Genomic DNA, 21,784 nt, shown 5'->3' with positions numbered 1-21,784 from the left:
GCGCCTTCTCGAAAAGTCTCGCGAGAGGCGGCGGTTCCCGGCCGGACGCCCCCGGGAAGCGGCGCCGCTGCCCCTTCCCGGCTCCAGCCCCGCTCCATTCCCGGACCATGGAGGAGCCCTGCGGCGCGGGCGCCGCTGCCCCGCTGAGGGGGGACGCCGAGGAGCCCAAGCAGGTGAGCGGCGCTGAGGGGGGCCGTGGTAGGTGAGGTAGCGGGGCGGAGTGGGGGGGGTCGAGCCGTGGTTACCGACGCAGCCCTCAGTGGTGTTTTAATTGAAGCGGTGTTTTTCATCCTCATTCCAGTTTGTCAGGGCCGGAGTGCGGTAGAGAACATGCTAATTATGATTAAGCGTTAATTGCGAGTAGTGCTGCTGTTGTTATGCTTAAGTGCATGGCATTTACGTAAGTGGTGTCCTGTGGAGCTGTTTTTCCCTCGACGTGTGTTCGTTCAAAGCTCCTCGCACACGGGTGATAGCTGCCTCTTTTGCTGTGTTTGGAAAGAAATAGGCAGACACGAGGCTTATTTGTTTATTATTATTTGTTAAGGCAGAAGCGTGTTTAGTTTTAATGTTGGTGTTAATGTTGGTGTTAGTGAACACTTGGTGTTAATAAGCGCCTACTTTCACAAACTTCAGTGGGAGTCATGTGTTCATTTTAGCCTTTCTGAGTGATTTTGTGTTGTGTAGGCAGCTGACCTTAGTGGCACTTCATTTTCGTTCCTCAGTGTACCCAGGGGGGCGAGAAGATAGATCACCGTCACCTGCTTGGATGAGCCACAGTGTGGCCACAGGACCAGGGCAGTGGTTGTCCCCTGTGCCGGGCACTGCTGAGGTCCAGCCTCAAATTCTGGGACTGGTTCTGGGGCTGTTAGGTCAAGAAAGGCATGAAGGGGCTGGAGCGTGTCCAGGGCAGGGAACGGAGCTGGGAAGGGGCTGGAGCCCCAGGAGCGGCTGAGGGAGCTGGGAAAGGGGCTGAGCCTGGAGCAAAGGAGGCTCAGGGGGGACCTTGTGGCTCTGCACAAGTCCCTGACAGGAGGGGGCAGCCGGGGAGGGTCGGGCTCTGCTCCCAGGGAACAGGGACAGGAGGAGAGGGAACGGCCTCAAGGTGTGCTGGGGAAGGTCAGGTTTGACATTGGGAAGGATTCGTACATGGAAATGGTTGTCAAGCGTTGGAACAATCAGTTGAGGACAGTGGTGAGTCCCTGTCCCTGGAGGTGTTCAAGGAAAGACTGGATGTGTTGCTCAGTCCTCTGATCTGGGTGACCATGTGATGATCAATCAGAGGTTGGACTTGATAATCTTGGAGGTCTTTTCCAACCTAAATGATTCTGTGATAATTCCTAAAGTGGAGCTTCTGCTTGACACAGGTTGGAATTGGGATAACTGAAAAGCTGTATGTGCTGGGGAAAGAGATAAGGGAATGCAGGACTGGATTTTGCTCACTTACCATTAAAAATAACCTACCATAGAGCAAGCCTGATAGTTTTAATTGCCAGCAGTTTATAAATAGAAGGCTAATTTCTCTCTGGAAACCAGGGGTCGGTGTTGTTCCTCGGAGGCAATGAGGTGAAGAGCAGTGCTGTGGTGAAATACTCCTCAGCCCCTCCACAAGCAGCCTTTGCTCGTCTGCAGGAGAAAACAGACCTGAAGCTGCCTCCTGCCAACTGGTTACGGGAAAGTGCCAAGCTGGGACCAGCAGGGACAACCATTCTAGGCAACAGCAAAAAAAGTAAACCCTTCTCAAGGTAAATAACAGCAGCCCCTATATTTTTTTCCAGGGCTTTAAGAATAATTCTGATTGTGAACTTGGATCCTGTGTCATTTAAAGTAGAAAGTACAGGTTTTACCCTAGCAACTGCATATTGCTTTGTCTTAACCATTTTCCCCTCTATTTTTCATCTTAAATTTTTGCCTCTGTGCTCTGATCTCGTCTCCTTTGTAAATGATTAATGATGTTGATTGTTACTCTGTTCACGTGTGTGTTGACACCTTGCCTCAGACACTCAAACTGACTTTTTGTTCTTCCGCGGTTGGCCCAAATCAAACCAGACTGGTTCAGCCAGCCCTTCTGCCTTTGATAACAGGTGAAAATGGAACATGTGGTTCCCCTTGGAAGCCAATTTATAGCTCTTCTGGATGTTTAGAAACTGGACCTGGCAAATGGCAAATGAAGCTTCGTATTTATGTCAGAATTTCATATTTATGTCACACACACTATAGATGAAATTAGGGCCACAGCCAAAAAACAGGGTTCCCTTTCAGTGTGGATGTTGGCTAAATTGTTGAATAAGTTGAGTTCAGAGTGTTCATAAACAGGAGGCTCAAATCCTGTGCTGAACAAGCAAATTCACACCAAATCAGCCAGTCAGTGAAATTTGACAGTTTGTGCAAAGTGTCTGTTTACATCCTTATCATCTCTTTTAGGAGCTGTACTTTTTGGAGCAGAGTAACATGTTTTTCAGGGATTTATGAATTTTTCATGTTTATTTTAGATACTGTGCTTGTCAAATAGAGGCTGGCAGTTTAATCTCTTTCTCTAGTGTCAGTATTAAAAAGCTGATAACCAAAGTATAACTTGCACATCATTTATGTTTTGGATTATAGTAGTATCTGGATTTGTTTTAAAGAATGATCTGTACATTGAAATATTCTAACTTAAGTACTTTGTAATTTCCTTAATGAGGGTGGAGGAAGAGACAATGGGTCTGTTACAACATGTAGGGCAGTTTTGGAAAATGTGAATAAGAGGTAAAATGAAATTACAGCTACTAAAATTAAAGTCTTTAACATGCTTAATACCTTAAAGAGAAATTCGTTGAAGAACTCTTCTTATTTTCAGTGTTAAAAGGAATCCTTCATTTTCTCTGATTTTTTTTTTTTTTTATTTCAGCAAAACTTTAAGTGTTTTAAATGTCCTGAAATTAGACCTAGGCACTGTCAAAGATATATTTGAAAAACTTGCAGAATATGAAGATGAAATTACTTTGTTAATTTTAGGTCTCATTACACTTGGTGATGTTTAGCTGTGGGGTTTTTTTTTTTTATGAAATCTTTCAAAGATTTAGTAGATACAAAAGATGGGTCTGTAATATCATGCTGGAACTGTCTTAACTTGTAATATTTTTTTAAATAGCTTTGGGATGGCCTATGACTTCATTGACTCGGTTGGAAATGATGTGGATGTTGTGTCTGATTCAGAGGTATGGACACATCTTAAATTCTCTCATTCAAATTATTGCACTGCATAAACTTTTATTTTAAGATACTGTCATGGCTTCTGGCATCTTTGTGTCCTTTGGGGACAGGGAAAGATCCCTTAATGAATCACAGATCACCAAGTAAGGGAGTTGTGATCACTGAATAAGAAATGTAGAGAGAAAATCTTATTTCCTCTGGAGGTCTATAAATAATCTTCAGCTAAAATATGCAGTTGAGTGAATGCAGCAAATCAGTCTTGCAAGGTAGTTGTCTTGTGTGTTTGAAATCGGTTATTTTGATGTAAACTGTTACACTTAAGATGGTTTTTTCCCTGTTTTTATCTAAAAGAGAGCTCCCCTCCAACTTCTTTCATTTGATTTCTGTCAGCTTGTCAGCTCTTTTGGTGCTGGTAATAGCTGCAGAATTCAAATGAGGCTACTCAGAAGAGGAAACACATACTCATGTACTGTGTTAATATTTGTCAGATTTGTATTCAGACTTAGGTCTCTGTCTGGATTGCTCTGGACCCCTGACAAAGAACTGGTATTCCTGCTGTGAAAATAAAGGTTTTAAATCCAAACCATATTGTTGTCATTTTTGTTGGTACCTGGTCATGATGATCCAATCAGAGAATGTGTTTAAGCCATGTGTGTGCTTTCTACTGATGGTTTGGCCTCTTTATCACTGTCATTCATGTTCTCTGCCTTCACCAAATGCATTTTCTTGTGGAATGGTCTTAAAATCCCTGGTGCTGTCAGGTTTCATTTGACCACATGTGCTCTGGGGTAGAGTTAATTTTCTTCCCAGTGGCTGGTATGGGACTGTTTTGGGTTTGTCCTGAGCACAGGTTGATAACACAGAGGTGTTTTTGTTGTTGCTGAGCAGGGCTTACACAGAGCCCAGGCCTTTCCTGCTTCTCATCTAGCCATGCTGGCAAGGGGGTGAGAGTGCCTGGAAAACTGAGAAGAGACACACCCAGGACAAGTGACCCTGACTGACCAAAGGCTGGGGGGATGTTTGGAGTGATGGAGTTTGTATCCCCAAGTCACCATTACACATGATGGGGCCTTAGTTTCCTGAGAACTGTCTTTCAGTGCAGCATAATTGTATTGAATGTTCTCTCTTTTCACTTTTCTTTTGCAAGAACATTAAAAAACTCCTGAAGATCCCTTACAGCAAGTCCCACGTGAGCATGGCAGTGCACAGAATTGGAAGGACACTCCTGTTGGATGAGCTGGATATCCAGGAACTCTTCATGAGATCCTCTCAGGTGAACCACTTGGTTCTTGATAAGTGTTACACGTTGTCAAAATGCATCATTTCAGGAATAGAGTAGCCAGCAAGAAAATGTCTGGAAATTAGTGAGAGTTGCATGGGTACCAAAGGTGCTGTGTTCTGCAGCAGTTTACCCACAAACTACATCTGATCTCCTGTGTTTATGGTGTTGTCGGGTTAATATTCTGTGTCTCACTTTTGTGTAATTACTTCACTATTGCTATACCATTTGATTGATTTTATTATCAATGTGTATTTCTTACTATGTAGCCTCTTATATATCTGATTTTTCTAATTAAGTCAAATTTTCAGTAAGAACATAACTTTCCTAAAAGCTGTATTTTCAATAAATGACCAATTCAGGATTTCAGCTCTGAAGTTATTTTCTGGGTTTCTTGTTGTGGATGAGTATTTCTAAGTTTATAAGGCACGTGGTTTACTTTGCAGATGCTTCTTGATATTAATTTCATATTTCTTCTGTTGGCTAGACAGGGGACTGGACATGGCTGAAAGAGTTTTATCAAAGGCTGATTGATCAGAAGTGGCAAAGAAAAAAGAAGAGTAAAGAACATTGGTACCAGAAGGCAATACTTTCTAAATTTTTGTATTACAGGTAACCTTTTGTGTGCATGAAACTTGAATTCTGCACCATTTACTTCTGCCTGGTTCTTGGTCTTGAAGTAAATGTTAAAATTCCATTATGGTCTGTCTTATTTTCTGCTTTCTCCATATACAGAGGGAATTGAGGAACGAGGTCAGGAAATAACATGAAATGTTTTCACAGAAATTGAAGTATTTTACTTTAAAATTGAAATACTAAAGAATATAATAAACAGCATGACTTAATTAACTGCATGTCAGCCAAATCATTTGTTGGCAAGAGTGCATCAAGCATAACAACTCTAAAAATGGATCTGTTTGCATCTTGTCAGCTGAACTTGTAAATGTTTCCTTGTCAGCATTAATGGAGATGGAGCTGCTCAGCCTGTTCCTTCCACTTCCAAGCAGCACCAGGGGGGTCCTGTTGCAGGTGAGAGTGATGAAGCAGGAAGGGCCTCCTGGCCAGCTCCTTTTGAAATGCCTTCCTCGCTATCTGAAGACCCAGGTGCCTCTAACCAGGTTGGTGTGGACAATGTTTTATGTGGCACCACAGTGTTTGCAGAGCCACAGATGTTGAAAGGTTCTCAAGGTGCTGCTGCAGCTCCCTTTGCTGAAAGGGCTGAGCTAAGGCATGAGGAGAATTGGCAGGAGGTGCAGTTCCTGCTTTTGCCAGTAGGTCAGAGCTGCAAATTTCAGATGTTTGTTCTATCACTGTAATGTTAAATTGTTATTTATCCCAGCATCTTTGAGAAACAAAGCCTTTGGTAAGAGTAGTCATCAGTGCCTTTACCTAAAAGTAGGAAAATCCTGATACTCAGAAGATGTTTGGAAGTTTATGGTTCTGGCCTTTCTTTTTAAATCTGCCATTAAAATCCATCAAAAGATGGTGGCTCTGAATTTATTAGATGAAGAGGAAAAATTCCTGAAAAAGGAAAACAGTTAAGCAACACTTAAAAATACTTGCTGTGGGATTACACAAGTGAAAGCGGAGATATTTACAGCAGTTATGCAACAAACTATGATTAGAATCAGGCTCTCGTTCAGGGCTTGTATTGTGGCTAAACATTTTTATGAAAACTTAATTCCTGTGGCTTTTGTGAGTAATATAAAACAGGAATTGATTAAATTTTGGAGAGTTAAAAGATCAGTTGTCTTCAGTTTGCATTAATGTAATAATGGTGCTACAGTTATGCTTGCACAGAATTAAAACTGATCTGCCAAATTTAGGGAGTTTCTAACCTACATTATCCATAAAATTGTAACTGCATGTATTGTGTGGAGAAACACTTCAGTGCTTGAAAAGCTTTTAGAAAAAGGACTCCTCTCTTCCACCCTCTTGAGGCACTAGTGCTGAATCCAGCAGACTGTTTATCATAAGGAAGCTGCTGTGCATTTGTACAGTGCCATTTTCTTCAGTTTATAAATAAATCAGTAGGATAGAGGTTTTGCTTCTGGGCACTGATAATCTGGTGTTGACCCTGGGTTAATAAGGAGCTCCTATAAATACTTTCTGGTTTCTTCCCAGAGCCTCTGAGAATATTACAAAGTACAATATTTTGGCACTAACTGTAAAAAAGAAGCATTCTAGTCACTGACCTAGGGGCTTTTTGTAGTTTAATGCATATTTATTAAAAGATGTTGGAGGTAAAGGTTTTTCCCTTACATGTTTTTGTTGTTCATATCTTTTTTAATGGCCTGACTTGACCTCAGCAGCAGAATCACTCCTTATCCTTGTGCTTTCCACAGGGAAATGTGCCTCTTGAACCCTCATATCTAGTGGGGCATGTGGCCTCAGCGCCCAAAGAACAAAACCTGACTCCTTTGTTCAATGACGGGGAGAACAGTCAGGTATGCTTTATGTGAGAGCTGAACCCCCAGGTTAAACCAACACCTCCAAACTGGGCCTAAACTGGAACTAAGGGCAAACCTCAGTCCCCTGTAGAAGTAGCTTTTGTGGCATCTGTAATTTTAAGCTCCTGTGAACGCGCAGCCGGGTTCGTCACGTGCTGGCTTTTGTTTGCTGCTTTGGCTTCTTGCTGTCTCATAATTCCACAGAATGTCACGGAGAGCAAGTGTTATACCACTGATTTACAGAACAGTTCTGTTTTCTCTTAATGAAGGGACTTAAAAATGACTTTGTTCGTAATATCTTGTGGACCTTTGAAGATATCCACATGTTGGTGGGATCAAATATGCCAATATTTGGAGGTGGGAGATACCCTGCTGTGAGCCTGCGTCTCAGGTGAGCTTGGAAGTTCACAAGATACTATTTATACCAGCCTTGACTGATTTGTTACTCTGCTTCCTGTTTAGCTGTCTGCATTTTTTGCTATTTTTATAAAAGTGGCCAGTAATATTTCTTCTCCTGGCATTCTGAATTTCAATTGTTGGGCATAAGCACTTTAAAACGTTACTGAGCAGTAAGACAGAACTATTCTAGTCCCAATTTAATGTTAATCCCTTCATTACCAGTCTTCCTGTTCCTTTGCATAGGCAAAGAATGAGCAAAAACTTGAAGCTCACTTGGTGTATTTGTCATCTTTTTAAGACACATCTAGGAATTAACAGTACCTTGCTCTGCAGTGAATTTTGGACGGTCTGGGAGAAGGTTTGTGCTATAATTAGTTGCAGCTAAAAGTGCTATTCCTTCTTATTATCTTGGTAATGGTGTGACATCTGAAGCCTGTTAAATGTGGGCAAAAATTCCAAACTGCTGATGGAATTCGAGCATATTCCATTGGAGAGAGCAGCACATCTATTTTGCTATAACTCATAAGAATTCACAAATAATTGTTTTAGTGTTCATCCACTCTCAGGTGACTTAAACCTAAATGCCATTAGTAAACATCCCTAATATTTCCTGAAGGGTAGATAAAGATTTAACTAACACTAGAAATATTTTGTTTTAGGGATAACAACAAGCCAATAAATGTGCTAACAGGAATTGACTATTGGTTGGACAACTTAATATGCAATGTACCAGAGCTTGTGATGTGCTTTCATGTCAATGGAATTGTTCAGGTAAGTCTGACTCTTTGCATTATGCCTTAAAATAACAATTCATTCTTCACCTTCTGAAATTGCCTCAGTTATAACAGATCCTTCACACTGCTCTGAGAAAAGATGACAAAAATCCTGTGTTGCAGAATGAGAAGCATCTTAGACAGCTTGCAGCAGTCATCTAAAAATAGTGTGTTCTTTCTTCCCCTCCTTTTCATGCATGCAAGATTCCTTCTTCCCCTGATGTTTGAGTGAAGGCAAAAATAAAAAATGCAACAACAGAAATCTGTTTCTTACATCTTGAAATCTGCAGTGTTCCCTTGCCCAGACAGATGCAAGCTTTTGAATGTTTGTTTATGCTGTTTTACTGTAGACAGTCTGTGTTTCTGTTCTGCCTGGTAGCCTGGAGTTGTTTCCTAGGCTGACTAGGTTTCATTGAAGTAATAGATGTTGTGCCTTCTCCCCCTTTCTTTTCCTCATCCTTTGTTCTCCATTTACCGTGTTTGTGACAGAAATGGATCCTTCTTAAAGCTTTGATTGAGTAGTGTAGTCAAGATGTGCTTGCTTAAAGTGAATCATAGAAATTAACTCAATTTATCATAATAGCAGCCTTTGTTTCTTTTAGCTGTTGATAGACTGATACATTAATTTTGGTGTCAGAAGCCCCTCTTAATCTTGAGTTTTAATTTTCTTTTCTTTGCAGAAATATGAAATGATCAAGACTGAAGATATTCCCAATTTGGAAAACTCTAATTTTTCTACCAAAGTGATAAAAGATATTGCTCAAAATATCTTATCTTTTCTGAAATCAAATTGCACCAAAGAAGGACATACCTATTGGTTGTTTAAAGGTAAGAAGGTTTAGATCAGTTTGAAAAGATTGACAGTAATGTGATGTTGATTAATGAGAGATTTTCTTTTTCAGCAAGTGGGAGTGATATAGTAAAGCTGTATGACCTCACCACGCTTTGTGAAGAGACTGAAGACAAATACCAAAACCCTTTTACAATGCCAGTGGCAATTCTGCTGTACAAGTGAGTTTTTATCATTTTTGTTGCAGTACTTAATTCTTGGTGCAGTTGTATTCAGAACGCAGACCAAAATTCATGATCAAATGACAATCATACACAAACTGGCTAAATCTCAGTCCCACTAGATCAAAACAGACTTTCCTTTTCACCATTTCTCAATGTAAACTTTTTTGCTGACAAAGTCTCGTAGACACATCATAAAGTTTGGAAGATCTACAGTTGTAGAATATTGTTTAACATTTTTCTTCTAGCACAAAGAAATTGTCCAGGGGTTTCACTATTTTGTTCAACTTTCTTTTAGAGTTGCTTGCAATATGATGCTGAAGAAAAACCAGAACAAGAAACACTATGGCACAATCAGAACGTTGCTCCTGAATTGTCTGAAGTTGTTGGACAATGGCAGACATCCTCAAGTAAGAATTCAATGTTTTCTTCCACTTTTGTGTACATATAACAGAAATGCTGTAATCATAATAAACCTGGTAATAAATAATGTGCTCCTTCTTCCTCCCAGGGGAGAGAATTTCAATTTATTTATAAACTTAAAAAATTGATTTTTGAAAGAATCCCCACACTATTTTTTTTTAATTAGTAGTTTTTGCTGCCCCTTATTGCTGCACAAGTCTTCTGTGCTGCTCTAAAAAGGAACTTCTAATTACATTCTCTCTCTTGTTCTTGTTGCCAGAGAGCCCTCTGGGAGCAGATCGTGGATAAAAAGTGTAAGATGTGAATATATGAACATTTTTACTCTTAGGATGGCTGAAAACTGGGACAGGCTAAACGGAGAAATTACAGTCTCCATCCTTTCAGATACTCAAAGCCCAACTGAACACAGTTCTGAACAACCTGCCTGGATAAGTGGGTTGGGCTAGAGAGTCTCTAAATAATTTAGCTTTAAGCTGTTTTCAACTGAAAATTCCCAAAAATGTGATGTGAAAAATCTGAATCATATTTAGGATGGATTCCAAGAGGAGACATGGCACACATTAACTAATAAGAATGTAGATTCCTTCTAAAGTTGTGAAAGGTTTTCAAAATCCCAAAGGAATCCCTTCAATTTTTTTTTTTTTTTTTTTTTTTTGCTAGCATAAGATCCTTGTGTTGTCTCCTGTGATCTGCAGCCTGTTAGTACAGGAAGTACTTGTTCTTTACCAGTTGGTTTTTATTCTCTTCTAAACTTGATCAGCTTGGATCCTTTTCCCTTCCAGGGAACTTGCTCAAGCTGTGTTTACAGGTTATCAAACACCTCTTTGCATGTCATCTGTACTCCTTATTCTAAGATAATTTATATTGTTCTTGCCTCTAAAAAAAAATTTAACTTGAGAATGAATCGTTTTTTTCTCTTCTCTGTAAAGATTATTGCTTCAGCAAACTACATGTTATCAGAGCTTTTTCAGCTGGATGAACCTAAAAAAGAAGACAGTGCAGACTTCCCTATAAATGGAAATTCTGATGAAAGTTACAGTGAGGAAGAGGAAGAGATGCCAGACAGTGATGAAAATGGTTCTTACAGCAACAGTTCTGATCCCCCAGATGACAATAAAGCAGTGGCAATAATCAAATCTGTTGGGGAGTTGTCAGTACCAGAAAAATACAAGTCTGTGCATCGAATACGTGTAAGTGACTCTGTGGTGTTATTAAGGGTCTTCTTGGATGATTCAGTTCATGGGACAAAACTGGGTAGTGAAATTCCTGGTAGTTTTTGTCTCCAGGTTAACTGAAGTGGGCAGAGAAGCTGTTCATGAGCTGCTCACAAAATCTGAGGTGTGTGTTTTATGGTAGAGCAGGCTTCATGTAGATTTTTCCTTACCATATTCCACTTTGTCTTGATGCTGCCTCTCATTGGCATCTTCTGGCCAGGAATTTTTGTATTTTCTGTGTTGAACATTTCTTCTCTTCCCTCCCTGGTACCTCAATGCAGCCCAGCTGTGCATTCCCTGTCTGCCACGGCACCGAGGAGCGCTGCAGGCTGGTGCTCAACCACGTCTTGGAGGTGAGTTCACTGCCAGCTTCCTGAAGATACTTCACCTCCCATCCAATTCTTCTTCTACTCTGTTTGCTAAATATTGCTGTCTAGGTGAATGAAATGATTTCTTCCTTTTGCAGGGTTTGAAGTCTGTTGACAGCAGTGTTAAAAAAGAGGGTGACCTTCCTGCAGCTGACCCCAGCACTCCAATCCCGTTGAAATATGAGGATGAATCCACCAGTGGTGGTCCTGAGTCTCTGGAAAAACAGATGGCCTTGTTTCTAGACAAAAGTAAGTTGTATTGTTGTGCAAATAAGACCTTTCCAGTGCCAGCACAAACTGCTGCTACTTTATTTTGATTGTCAAAACAGTGTGTTTAAATCACTAATTACACCATTGCCTAAGGAAAAGTGCCCTGAAAATTGGAGAACAGTCTGTTCCTTTTTAAATATGAAAAGAGACACTCATTTGAGTTATTTTGCATAGCAAAGAATCTCTTATTAGTCAACACATGATTTTACTGGACCCTATTTAGATGTGGCTTTCAGATGACTTCTGTAAGGGCTTGGTATTCTGAGGTTTGGTATGTGGAGCACCTTAAGTTTTGTGGGTTGTTTTAAAAATAGGCTTAATTTCTTTGTGTGTGTGTGACCTGGATGTTTTCTGGAAGAATTTCTCCCTTCTGGCAGGTTTTGCTCCTCCATTATGCTTGCTGCTTGAATTGTGTATAAAATGTTAACTAGGATTTTGTTTCCTTTCTTGTACCTCTACAACTGTGAAAGGAAGCGACGAATAAAAGATGTTTTGTTTGTTTAAATGCTCAAAATCCAGAAGTTTCAGACTACAGTCTCTCTCTATTTTATTTTGCTCTGGAGTGATGTAAAAAGTTCCAGGAAAGACTTTTCTTCTGAAAGTAGTAGAGCTCTCTGCAGGGCAAGGAGCCCTGTAAGCATAGCTCAGAAAGAAATTTGTCTTGCCTACTTTGGCAATTCTTTAGTTTTCCCTTTCTCCTCCCTTTGAATCTCTGAATAAGAAGCCAGTTCAGTCTGGAGTTATTCACACTCACAGAGATTCCTGGATCTGTGCTTCTGTCCATCCCTGCAGTAGCAGCAGTGCTACTTGTTCACTTTTGTTTTCCAGTCCACGTGTTTGTTTCCTGTGATGTGCATTATGTATTTTCTCTGCCACATGTACATATTTACATACATATGGAAAGGTTAAGTGCTCTAAACTCTGGAATTTCTAACTTCAGGAGAACTACTCCGGACTGGTGTATGGATGCAGTGTGTGTGTCTTTAGCTGGGTGGGGTGTTACTGTTCTAGGTTTGTTTTTGTCCCAATAGAACATGTAGTGCTTAAGAATTTATTTACTGTATCTGCTTATTTTCTACTTGTATATTATTACAAGATAGTGGGTTTACAACTCAAGCCTTGTAGGTCTGCCTTGAGCAAGAGACTCATTTCTGTGTGCAGATATGGTCAGGGCAAAACTCTGTCCTTTGGTAGGGACAGGCCTTAAACCAGGAACAGTGACCTGTTCCTTTGGGCTCCATAACCACTGCAGCATCAAAGAAAAGCTTCATAATCTTATGCAGAGGATATCTTGAAATGAGTGTGAGAAAGTCCTTGGTTTCCTTTGTGGGAAGGACCAGGTTATCCAGGGTCTCGTGTGCTGGAGGCTAAACCCACAAATGGAAGCTTTCTCACTGGGACTGTTCATACAGAAACTGAGCATTTATCTTAAGGATGTGGTGGAGAACATGACTAATTCTGCCTGCGGCTTTCTTGTTCTTTTCTTCTGCTCCCTAAGGGAGTAATGTTGGCCCTTGCCCCTGTGTTTCACAAGCTGTTTGAGGTCAGAGAGGTCACCTGCACTGTCACTGTCCCACTGGATTCCAGTATCCTACTATCAGGTGGAGTGCATGGAAAAGTGCCATGTGTTGGGTCTGTTTTGCAGGTGATAAATGAAGTAGCAGACAAGCTGGCAGAACTCTGCTTGTGCAGGGCTGTAATCAGGCAATTCCCATTCTGCCTGTGCTGATGGAGTAGTGTCTGACCTCAGGCATTTGTTACAAAGGGGAGATCACTGACGAGGTTCTGTTCCTCTTACAGTGGGCTCCTTCCAGAAGGGGAAGCATTCCAGCCAGTCAGGAATGATTCCTGGATCATGGCAATATAAAATGAAACTCCAGCTCATCCTGAAATCATCAAGAGCTTATTATGTCCTATCTGATGCTGCTATGGTCCTGCAGAAATACGGGCGAGCACTGCGATACATCAAGCTGGCCTTGCAGTGCCATGGTAAGTTCCTTGAATGGATTTGCCACTTGTGCCACTGCCTGGAGATACCTGTCACCATATCAGATACTGCTGTGCCTGATTTATCCCAGTGGTGGGCAGTGACGAGTCTGACAAGCCTGTGTTTAAACTAAGTGTCCAGCTGAGTATTCAGGACAGAAGTCTGTAGTGAGGATAACTTTTGTCACTGATCGATAGAAAGACGATCCCATTTTGACAGATTGGGAACTTGAGGGCACATTGGGAGCTTCAGAGCAGTTGAATTTGGGAGAGTCTGCCCTGATGCCAAGGCCAGGAGAGTGTTCTGTGCTCCAGGTGATGCTGCTGCAAGCCGGTACTTTTTCCCTGGTGGTTCCCATGTTATTGAAATATATCCTTGACTCTGAGAAATACCAGACTTGTTCATCAGCTGAATCGGATGCTCCTCTAAAATAGAATGCATCTTGAAGTATTACTGAGGAAAAGGGAAGAAGTAAAATCAGGCTGTTTAGACTAATACTGCCATAATGAGAATAACAACTGGGAAATGCCAGTAGCTTAGTGCTAAAGTGCTGCTATTTCCCTGCCCTAAGGAAAGGGAAGGCTCCTGTCTTAGGGCAGGAGGAGGTTTATAAAGCAAACCCACTGATCTTAGCACAAAGCGTCCATAGACCTCTCAGTAACTCAGAGCACTCTTCAGCTTTCAGTCTTTTATAGACTCGAGACTCAACTTCAAATTCTGGAAGTTCAGCTTTTCAGTCTGTATCTCACTTGAGTTAATTTGCAGAAAGTCAGTTTTCCTTTAGTCAAATCTGAGATTAGCATTTGTAGTTGCCAGAGTGACTGCTCATCTTGGACAACACAGGGACTCTTTAAACCATCAGCTGTGTAGAGCAACTGTGACTTTAAAATAGGTTATTTCTTCTGAGGAGAACATGTGTTGTCACACTTACTCTCTGTATGCAGACAGGTAGCATTAAAACCCAATTATCTTGTCAGTCTGTGTCAAGCCTTTTGATGTGTAGTTCTTTTCTTTCCCCTCCCTCATCCATGTTTTTTTTCCCACCAGATACCTACTGCTGTCTGTGTGGCAGCATGCTTCCCGAGGTGCTGGTGTTCCTGTGTCAGTGCCTAACCCTTTGTGGAGATATCCAGTTAATGCTGGCTCAGAATGCCAACAACAGAGCCGCTTACCTTGAAGAATATAATTACCAGACTAAAGAAGATCAGGAGATACTACACAGCCTTCACAGAGAATCCAGGTGCCAAGGTATGATCCTGACACAGGAGAACTGCCAGACTTTGGATACATGACAGACAGAAATAATCTCATTGGGTTTCCTCAAAACCATGCACTAGGAGAACTTGTGGCAGAGGGGTTACTGCACTTCACTTCTGTTTCCTTCAGAGAAACCTCATCCTGCCTGTCATACAGAAGGGGATTGTCAGTGTATTGTATGACATGGCCTGAAGCTGTGAAACAACTAAAGGCAGTAACTCAGTAATAAATAAAACCTAACTGACATAACTCTTGTACTTAATTAGAGGAATGCTGTTTGACATGAAGGCTTTGCATTTTGTTTTCCAGGGTTTGCCTGGGCTACAGATTTATCCACAGACTTGGAATACCAGCTTTCTGTCAGCTGCAAATGCTATGAAGCAGCTTATGAAATCCTACTCTTCAGTAATTTAAAAAGCCAAAACCCAGAGCAGCACATCCAGGTGCTCAAGAGGATGGGTAATATCAGGAATGAGATTGGAGTGTTCTACATGAACCAGGCAGCTGCAGTGCAGACTGAGAGAGTGGGCAAGTATCCTTTTTCCATTCCTGACCATTTCATGGAGCTACAGCAGTCATCAAGTTCACTAATTGTATGAGAAATCTATTTCTGATTATAAAGAGGACATTTAAATGATTGTCGTTTTTTAATGTCCACTGTAATTATTTGTTTACAACACATCACTGTGGCTTGTACACTGTAGTTAATTGAGCTTAAACTGAGTAATGGAATGTGTAATTTGGAGAAATTCCTTTAAAATGTGTAGAATGCTCTCAAAAAACCATCAAGGAAACTTTAAACTCTGTTGTGAAAGGGAGGGCATGTTGCATTCTTGATGTGTTGGGTTTAGCCCAGCATGAACAAGCAGCAGCTTAATTTAAACAGAAGAATAGCTTCAGTAAAGTCAGCCTGTGAAATTTTGGTAAGTAAATCCTTGGAAGCATTCCTTCTGGTTTATTTTTGGTGGGCTTTTTTTGAGGAAAAGCTTTGTAGGGTGAGGTGTTCAGTAGGGTTTTGTTTTTGAAAGCAAACCCAATGTCTTGTCTAGGAGTAAGAGTTCTCTAAACTAGAACAAGTGAGGTGTTGGTAGTTCAGTGTCAACAGCTCCAGTTTCCCAAGTATCAGCTGTTTACTGTAACCTTTGTCCAAGTAATATTTGAAGGATTTTGGCTTGGACTTTAAATTTTGTGATTTGTCATAATCTCTCTGGGTTTTTGCAGGTGTTATTTAATTGAAATCAAAGCTTTGAAATACTGAATTCTACCTGTCTGTATAAGTCACATTTTATTTGCTTAATACGGAAAATTTATAGAAGTAACTCCAATTCCCTGAATCATTACTGTGAAAACAAAATCTGGTGTATCCTGTGAGTCTCCTGGCCTTGGCATCAGGGCAGACTCTCCCAAATTCACTGGAATTCTTTGGGAAGTATAGTAGGTGTAATAGTGCACTTCAGGTATTAAACCCTCAGCCATATGGAAGTCTGAGGAGTATTTTCTGTGAATTGGATCTTCAGAATCATTTACCACCCTTAAATTTTAAAGGATGGTTTATTAGAGAGACAAAAGTGTTTATTCAGTACCTCTGAGGAATTTGAGTGAGTCTCTAAGCCTTGTGCTTCACCCTAGTGAGTAAAAATGTCTCCACGACTGAGCAGCAGCTCTGGAAGAAAAGTTTCTCCTGCTTTGAAGAAGGAATTCAGAATTTTGAGTCCATTGATGATGCCACCAATGCTGCCCTTCTGCTGTGCAACACGGGGAGGCTGATGAGGATCTGTGCCCAGGCCCACTGTGCAGCTGAAGGGGACTACAAAAGGGAGTTTTCCCCAGAAGAGGCCCTTTATTACAATAAGGTAACTCCTCACTGGTTTAAGCAGGGCCCATACCCCAAAATGCCTTTTACTGTGAGGTATTTGTGACTACTTTGGTAAATATGTTTAAATTTGGGTGGAATAACCTGGGATAGCTCTCCTGCTTCCATACTATCCTAATCCTTGCTGTGTAGGCTTTGCTGGTGTTGTTGAGGTTTGATTGCTGGGACATTCAGATGATGGTGTTGAACATAATGCAGTGCCACACACAAGGGAGAAGAACTGCATGGTCAGGATTAAAGAGATCATCAAATGGGAAATACTGAAGAACGCTCAGGGAGATATTTTGAGTAAAGGGAAATTAATTTCTAGTTGTTACAAATGCAGGCAAACTGTGTGTGCATGGCTCTGTCCTTTGCAGGCTATTGACTACTACCTGAAGGCTCTGAGGTCTCTGGGTAAGAGGGATGTGCATCCAGCTGTTTGGGATTCTGTGAACTGGGAGCTGTCTACGACGTATTTCACGATGGCAACTTTGCAGCAGGATTATGCTCCCTTATCCAGAAAGGCTCAGGAACAGGTAACAGAGAGCATTCATTGTATCTGAAAAAAATGCATTGTTGTTGTCCTGAAAAACTGAACAGGGAGCAAAATGGGTATTGGAACTGTAGAATCATGGAATGGTTTGGGTTGGAAAAGATCTTAAAGCTCATCTTGTTCCACCATGGAACAAGATGGGCAGGGACACCTTACACTGTCCCATGTTGTTCCAAGCCCTGCCCAGCTTGGCCTTGGACACTGCCAGGGATCCAGGGGCAGCCACAGCTGCTCTGGGCACCCTGTGCCAGGGCTTCCCCACCCTCACAGGGAACAATTTCTTCTCAATATCTACTCTAAATCTTCCTTCAGCTTAAGGCTCTTTCCCCTTTGTCCTACACTACATGCTCTAGTGAAAAGCCCCTCTTCAGGGATTTTTTCCCTTAAATTTGTATTTATGTTGTAGATAGAGAAGGAAGTCAGTGAAGCCATGATGAAGTCCTTGAAGTACTGTGATGTTGATACAGTGTCTGAACGGCAGCCCCTGTGCCAGTACCGGGCTGCCACCATCCACCACAGGCTGGCTTCTATGTACCACAGCTGCCTCAGGAACCAGGTATTGCTCCAGACTGCTTTGGTTTTCTAAATTCCATCCTTGACATGTTCAGTATGTGTGGAGCTTGATATTTATCCTTCTACCTGTAGCTGGGCTACGTGTATTTAAATTATTGAACCAAAGAAATTAGTGCTATCTCACAACAAACAGTCTCCAAGTAAACCTTTCCAGTGGCTCCTCATGAACATGCAGAGGGTGGGGGATTCACTCTGTGCCCTCCTCTGAGTGCAGGTTGGTGATGAACACCTGAGGAAGCAGCATCGTGTCCTTGCTGATCTCCACTACAGCAAAGCAGTGCGGCTCTTCCAGCTCCTGAAGGATGCCCCCTGTGAGTTCCTGCGTGTGCAGCTGGAGAGAGTGGCCTTTGCAGAGTTCCAGATGGCCAGTAAGTGTAGCTCCGGCCTACAACAGCTTTCCAAACCACCACTACCTACTTAGTTTCATTTTTAGATAACTAAATTTACGTGAGAGCAGCAGCAATCTGCTGCTCAGAATGGAATTTTCCTCAAGAGAGGAGACAGGGCATTTTTATCTTGCTGGTTTTCAGCTGACTAGGGCAGTATGTGCTTTTTTTCTCTCTCTTGAAATCTTTAAATGTTAGAAAAATCTAGTCTGTAACCTAAGCCTTTTGTCCTTCATTTTTATGGGTTTTTTTAGGTCAGAACAGCAGTGCTGGGAAGTTAAAGACTCTGTCTGGGGCCCTTGATATAATGACCAAAACCAGGGGTGCATTTCAGCTCATCAGGAAGGATCTTGTGGCAGAGAGTGAACAGGTAAAGGAATGTCAGGTGGTGTGACACCTGCTCCCTTCTGGCTTGTGCCTTCACAAACAAATGGTCATTTGGCAGTTAAAATATTCCTTGGTTACTTCTCTGCAGATTTAATTGCTTAAAGAGTGTGGACAGAGCTAGAATCTATTGCTGTTCTCCCCTAGCCTGGAAGTGGATAAAAAAGGTTCCTTTAGAACATGATCCAGAAATGGATTAAAACATATTTTAACCTGGACTGCCTTACTATGTGAATGGGCTTTTTCCTGTGCAACTCTGCTGTCCCTTAAAAGGGCCCTTATTATCCCTTAAAAGTCTTCTATAAGATCTTCAGAATCTGTGAATAATAAAAAAAGTTTTCTCTCTCTCTCTTTCTCTCTCTGGTACATTTAATATTTAAATACCAAAATGTGGAGGGTTATCTGTAGCCAGTGTGAGTAATGTTCCTGGAGCCTCAATCACCAGTTACTTGCAGTATGTGCTGATGTGTGTGTGTGTCCCTTGCTGGCAGTTTGGGCAACACATGGAAAAGTCAGCTCACCTGCAGGAGGGGTTTCCTGGCTCATTCCCTGTGTTTAAAAGGTGGAATTCAGTGAAATGGTTTTTGGTTGTTTCTCTCCTGTAGATCAGCAAGGATAAAAGTCCTGCTGAGAGCATGTCAGTGAATGATTCCCCTGCAGGCCTTAACAAAGAGGAAGTCTTGAAACTGCTTGGGATTTTTGAGTCCAGGATGTCTTTCCTTCTCCTCCAATCCATTAAATTGTTAACTTCAAGCAAAAAAAAGATTGGGTAAGTTGAAGCTTGGTGTCCTTTATCCTGACTGATGTGGGATTGGTGTGTGGCAGAGCACTTCAGAGTTCCTGGGGGAGAAGCTGCTGGGTGCTGCTGGTCTCTCTGTCCATCTTGCTGATAAAATGTCAGTGGAGTTTGGCAAGCAGAACACTTGAGAAGAAATTCAGGCACATCAGTAATGCTGCAAATAGAGAGGGATGGATATGGGGAAGATGTGCACTGGTGTAGAGAATTTACTAATTCCTAATTTACTAATTCCTGGAGTCTTCTGTCCTGCTGCTGGGATTCAGGACAAACCTGAATTCTTTTTGTGTTGACTTGGAAGAGATGTTGGGATTTGGTGTGGCAGCAGATTCCTTACCCCACTCCTTCTGTTGGTTTGATTTGAATGTGTGTGGTGTTCCTTTTGGGATGCAGAAAATACCTTTTACTCCCGCAGCAGCAAGTGTGTGATGTCAATGTTACATAAAGTGAAGCTCTGAAAATGTGCCATTAGTTTTAAAGGATATTTTTAGGCTTGGAAGTTGGGTTAATGTTTTGGGGATTGAAGCACTGCTGATGCAAGAGTCGTTCAGCTAAAAGTAAACTGTGAAATGAGTTCATTGTACCCAGGAAGTTGTCTGCTGATAGTGGTGGACTGGTAAATAAAAAACATGAGAACACAGCCCGGGTGTGTTTTTAGCTGTTTTTCAGGCAACGTTAGGAGCTTTCACCTCCTGAAAAAGAGCTTCCACAAGGTGGCAATCTGAATATGTGAAACAGAGGATTAATACAGGGTAATTTATATGTTACCAAGCAGATGGCACAGCTAACTGAGTAAATGGGTTTAGTTCTGCTGTCTCATAACACAGGCAACTCATTTTTTGTTTTGAAGGGTTTTTACCCCCACATTTACCTTGGCATCATTGCCTTGGGGTTTTGCACTGAAGATTCCACACAGGGAACCTGTTACAGTTTGAATGCTGTGAAATGGGAGTCTTAAATAAACTTCTTGAAACTTTGAGGCCAAGCTTGAAACTACCTTTCATTTAACCTTTCTTGTGCCTTCTGTACATCCCGTGTGCATTTCCTCCCTTCTGCTCTGCAGAGGGTAAGTTCTGCCTCCTGCTTTAATAATGGGCTGAAAAAGGGAGGAAATTGGAGCTCAAATGCTGCTTCAGGGTCTCAGGTGCACTTTGGCAGAGAACAGGAGAACATGTGGGGAAATTAATGTTTGATAGCAAAACTTGCAGCCCGGCAGTAAAAATGGATGAAGTCAGTGTTACCCTCCCAAAGTGGAATCATGAGCAGAACAGAACTTGGCTGTGCAAATCGGAGGGGAAAAGTAATTGAAAGTAATACTTTGTTCTGGGAATACTTGTAACTTATCCCAGAAATACTTTGCATTTCAGTGGCTTTTTATTGACTACCTGTTCTCTGAAATAAATGAACCTGCCTGATTCCTGCCAAGTGTGTGATGAATTTAATTTGCTTCAACCTTTCTCAGTCATTCCTGAAGCACTTGCAATTAACCTGACTGCTGCTTGTACATTTTATATTCTATTCTATTCTATTTATATTTTGTGCTCCTGCCTGCAGTATAAGCAGAATGCTCTGACTGCAGTGCAGCGAATGGTGGATTGCCAGGGATCCTCATCAATATTATTTAATGATACTCGTGATAATTTGCAGAATGAAGAGCCATGCTCAGGTAAAGAGTTGGGATTCTCTGCTCTCTTTGTAGGGGCACCAACGAAGAAGAAGCAGTTCTGAAAACAAACAAGCAGGTTTATTCCCTGCTGCTTCGTGCCACTGCCAACAAGGGGCTGTCCCTGCTGGAGCGCACAGAGCTCATCCTGAATTTGCTGGAGCAGCTGGCTCCAAGGAGTACCGAAGGCAATCCTGGAATGCAGTGAGGGCAGCGCTGCGGAGCTGCAGCACCAGTGCCTTGCTGGGAGCACTGGGGGTGTTCCCATGGGATGCTTGTGTTTATTGAGGGTGAGTTCTCACCACTGTTGTTCCATTGGAATCTGGGAAAGCACAGGGATTCTTTTTTATCCCCACAAAGCTCTCCTTGTTTGGCTCCCAGCGTTTCTTTGTTTGAAATGCCAGTTTGGAGTTCTGGAGATAAAAATGTAACTTTTTCACCATAGGGAAATTACTGATTTTTCTCTTGCAGTGATACCCATGTTTTGCATAAAGATGTAACCTCACAGCTGCTCTGCTTTGGTATTTAATGAAATGTGTTTTGTAAGCAGGGCTGCACTGGAACACTTTCCCTGCTAAAGGCAGCCCAAGCTGTACCAGGAGATTTCTGTGGAATATGTGGATGCACTTCTTAATCCCAGGGAGGATCCTGCACAAAAACCTGTGCCTTTCTAGCTTTGATGTGACTCTTGCAATTTATCAGCCATCTCTGGGATTTTGTTTTGGAAAGTGAATGGTTTCAGCTGTGTTGGAATTGATCAAGACTAGTATTACCTTTTTCAGACTTGAAACTGTGAATAAAGGAGAGGATATTTTTAAATAAAAGTTTATTTATTAAATATAAACTCAGCAGTCTGCCTTGTTCCTCTTGGTATAACCCTCCTCAGAGCAGCAAACTGCTCAACAGAATTAAAACTATTTGAAAGACAGGTTGGAGTTTACAGATTTTTTT

The 21,784-nt window shown here is 41.6% G+C and overlaps 1 protein-coding gene across 2 annotated transcripts; it reads left to right on the top strand.

Moving 5' to 3' along the window:
- The first annotated feature begins 31 nt into the window (after positions 1-31).
- On the top strand, positions 32-21,677 carry EDRF1 (erythroid differentiation regulatory factor 1). 2 transcript variants are annotated; one of them, XM_032115970.1, is made up of 25 exons: positions 32-173; positions 1,534-1,742; positions 3,131-3,197; positions 4,340-4,465; positions 4,959-5,083; positions 5,430-5,589; positions 6,817-6,918; positions 7,191-7,312; positions 7,980-8,091; positions 8,774-8,921; positions 8,996-9,104; positions 9,403-9,514; positions 10,457-10,717; positions 11,023-11,094; positions 11,208-11,358; positions 13,180-13,368; positions 14,414-14,614; positions 14,933-15,151; positions 16,253-16,476; positions 16,856-17,014; positions 17,438-17,587; positions 17,819-17,972; positions 18,245-18,360; positions 18,980-19,143; positions 20,870-21,677. In XM_032115970.1, exons 1-25 carry the CDS (start codon positions 108-110, stop codon positions 21,039-21,041), a joined length of 3,690 nt encoding a protein of 1,229 aa, XP_031971861.1. In that variant the 5' UTR covers positions 32-107; the 3' UTR covers positions 21,042-21,677. The 2 variants fall into 2 exon arrangements, with proteins under 2 accessions (XP_031971861.1, XP_031971862.1); XM_032115971.1 differs by lacking the exon at positions 6,817-6,918.
- Positions 21,678-21,784: the final 107 nt, after the last annotated feature.

The sequence above is a fragment of the Corvus moneduloides genome, chromosome 8 (genome assembly GCF_009650955.1).
Source record: "Corvus moneduloides isolate bCorMon1 chromosome 8, bCorMon1.pri, whole genome shotgun sequence".
Classification (NCBI taxonomy): Eukaryota; Metazoa; Chordata; class Aves; order Passeriformes; family Corvidae; genus Corvus; species Corvus moneduloides.
Note: the sequence above shows the minus strand (reverse complement) of the source record. Positions and strands in the feature narration are given on the sequence as shown.

What these genes read in the sequence shown, in the direction of transcription:
- EDRF1 (XM_032115970.1), top strand. Translation starts at nt 108, where the DNA reads ATGGAGGAGCCCTGCGGCGCGGGCGCCGCTGCCCCGCTGAGGGGGGAC. An exon ending in GTGGCAATTCTGCTGTACAA is followed by an intron (nt 9,105 to 9,402) that starts GTGAGTTTTTAT and finishes ACTTTCTTTTAG; the next exon opens with AGTTGCTTGCAATATGATGC. An exon ending in TGCAGAGTTCCAGATGGCCA is followed by an intron (nt 17,973 to 18,244) that starts GTAAGTGTAGCT and finishes GGGTTTTTTTAG; the next exon opens with GTCAGAACAGCAGTGCTGGG.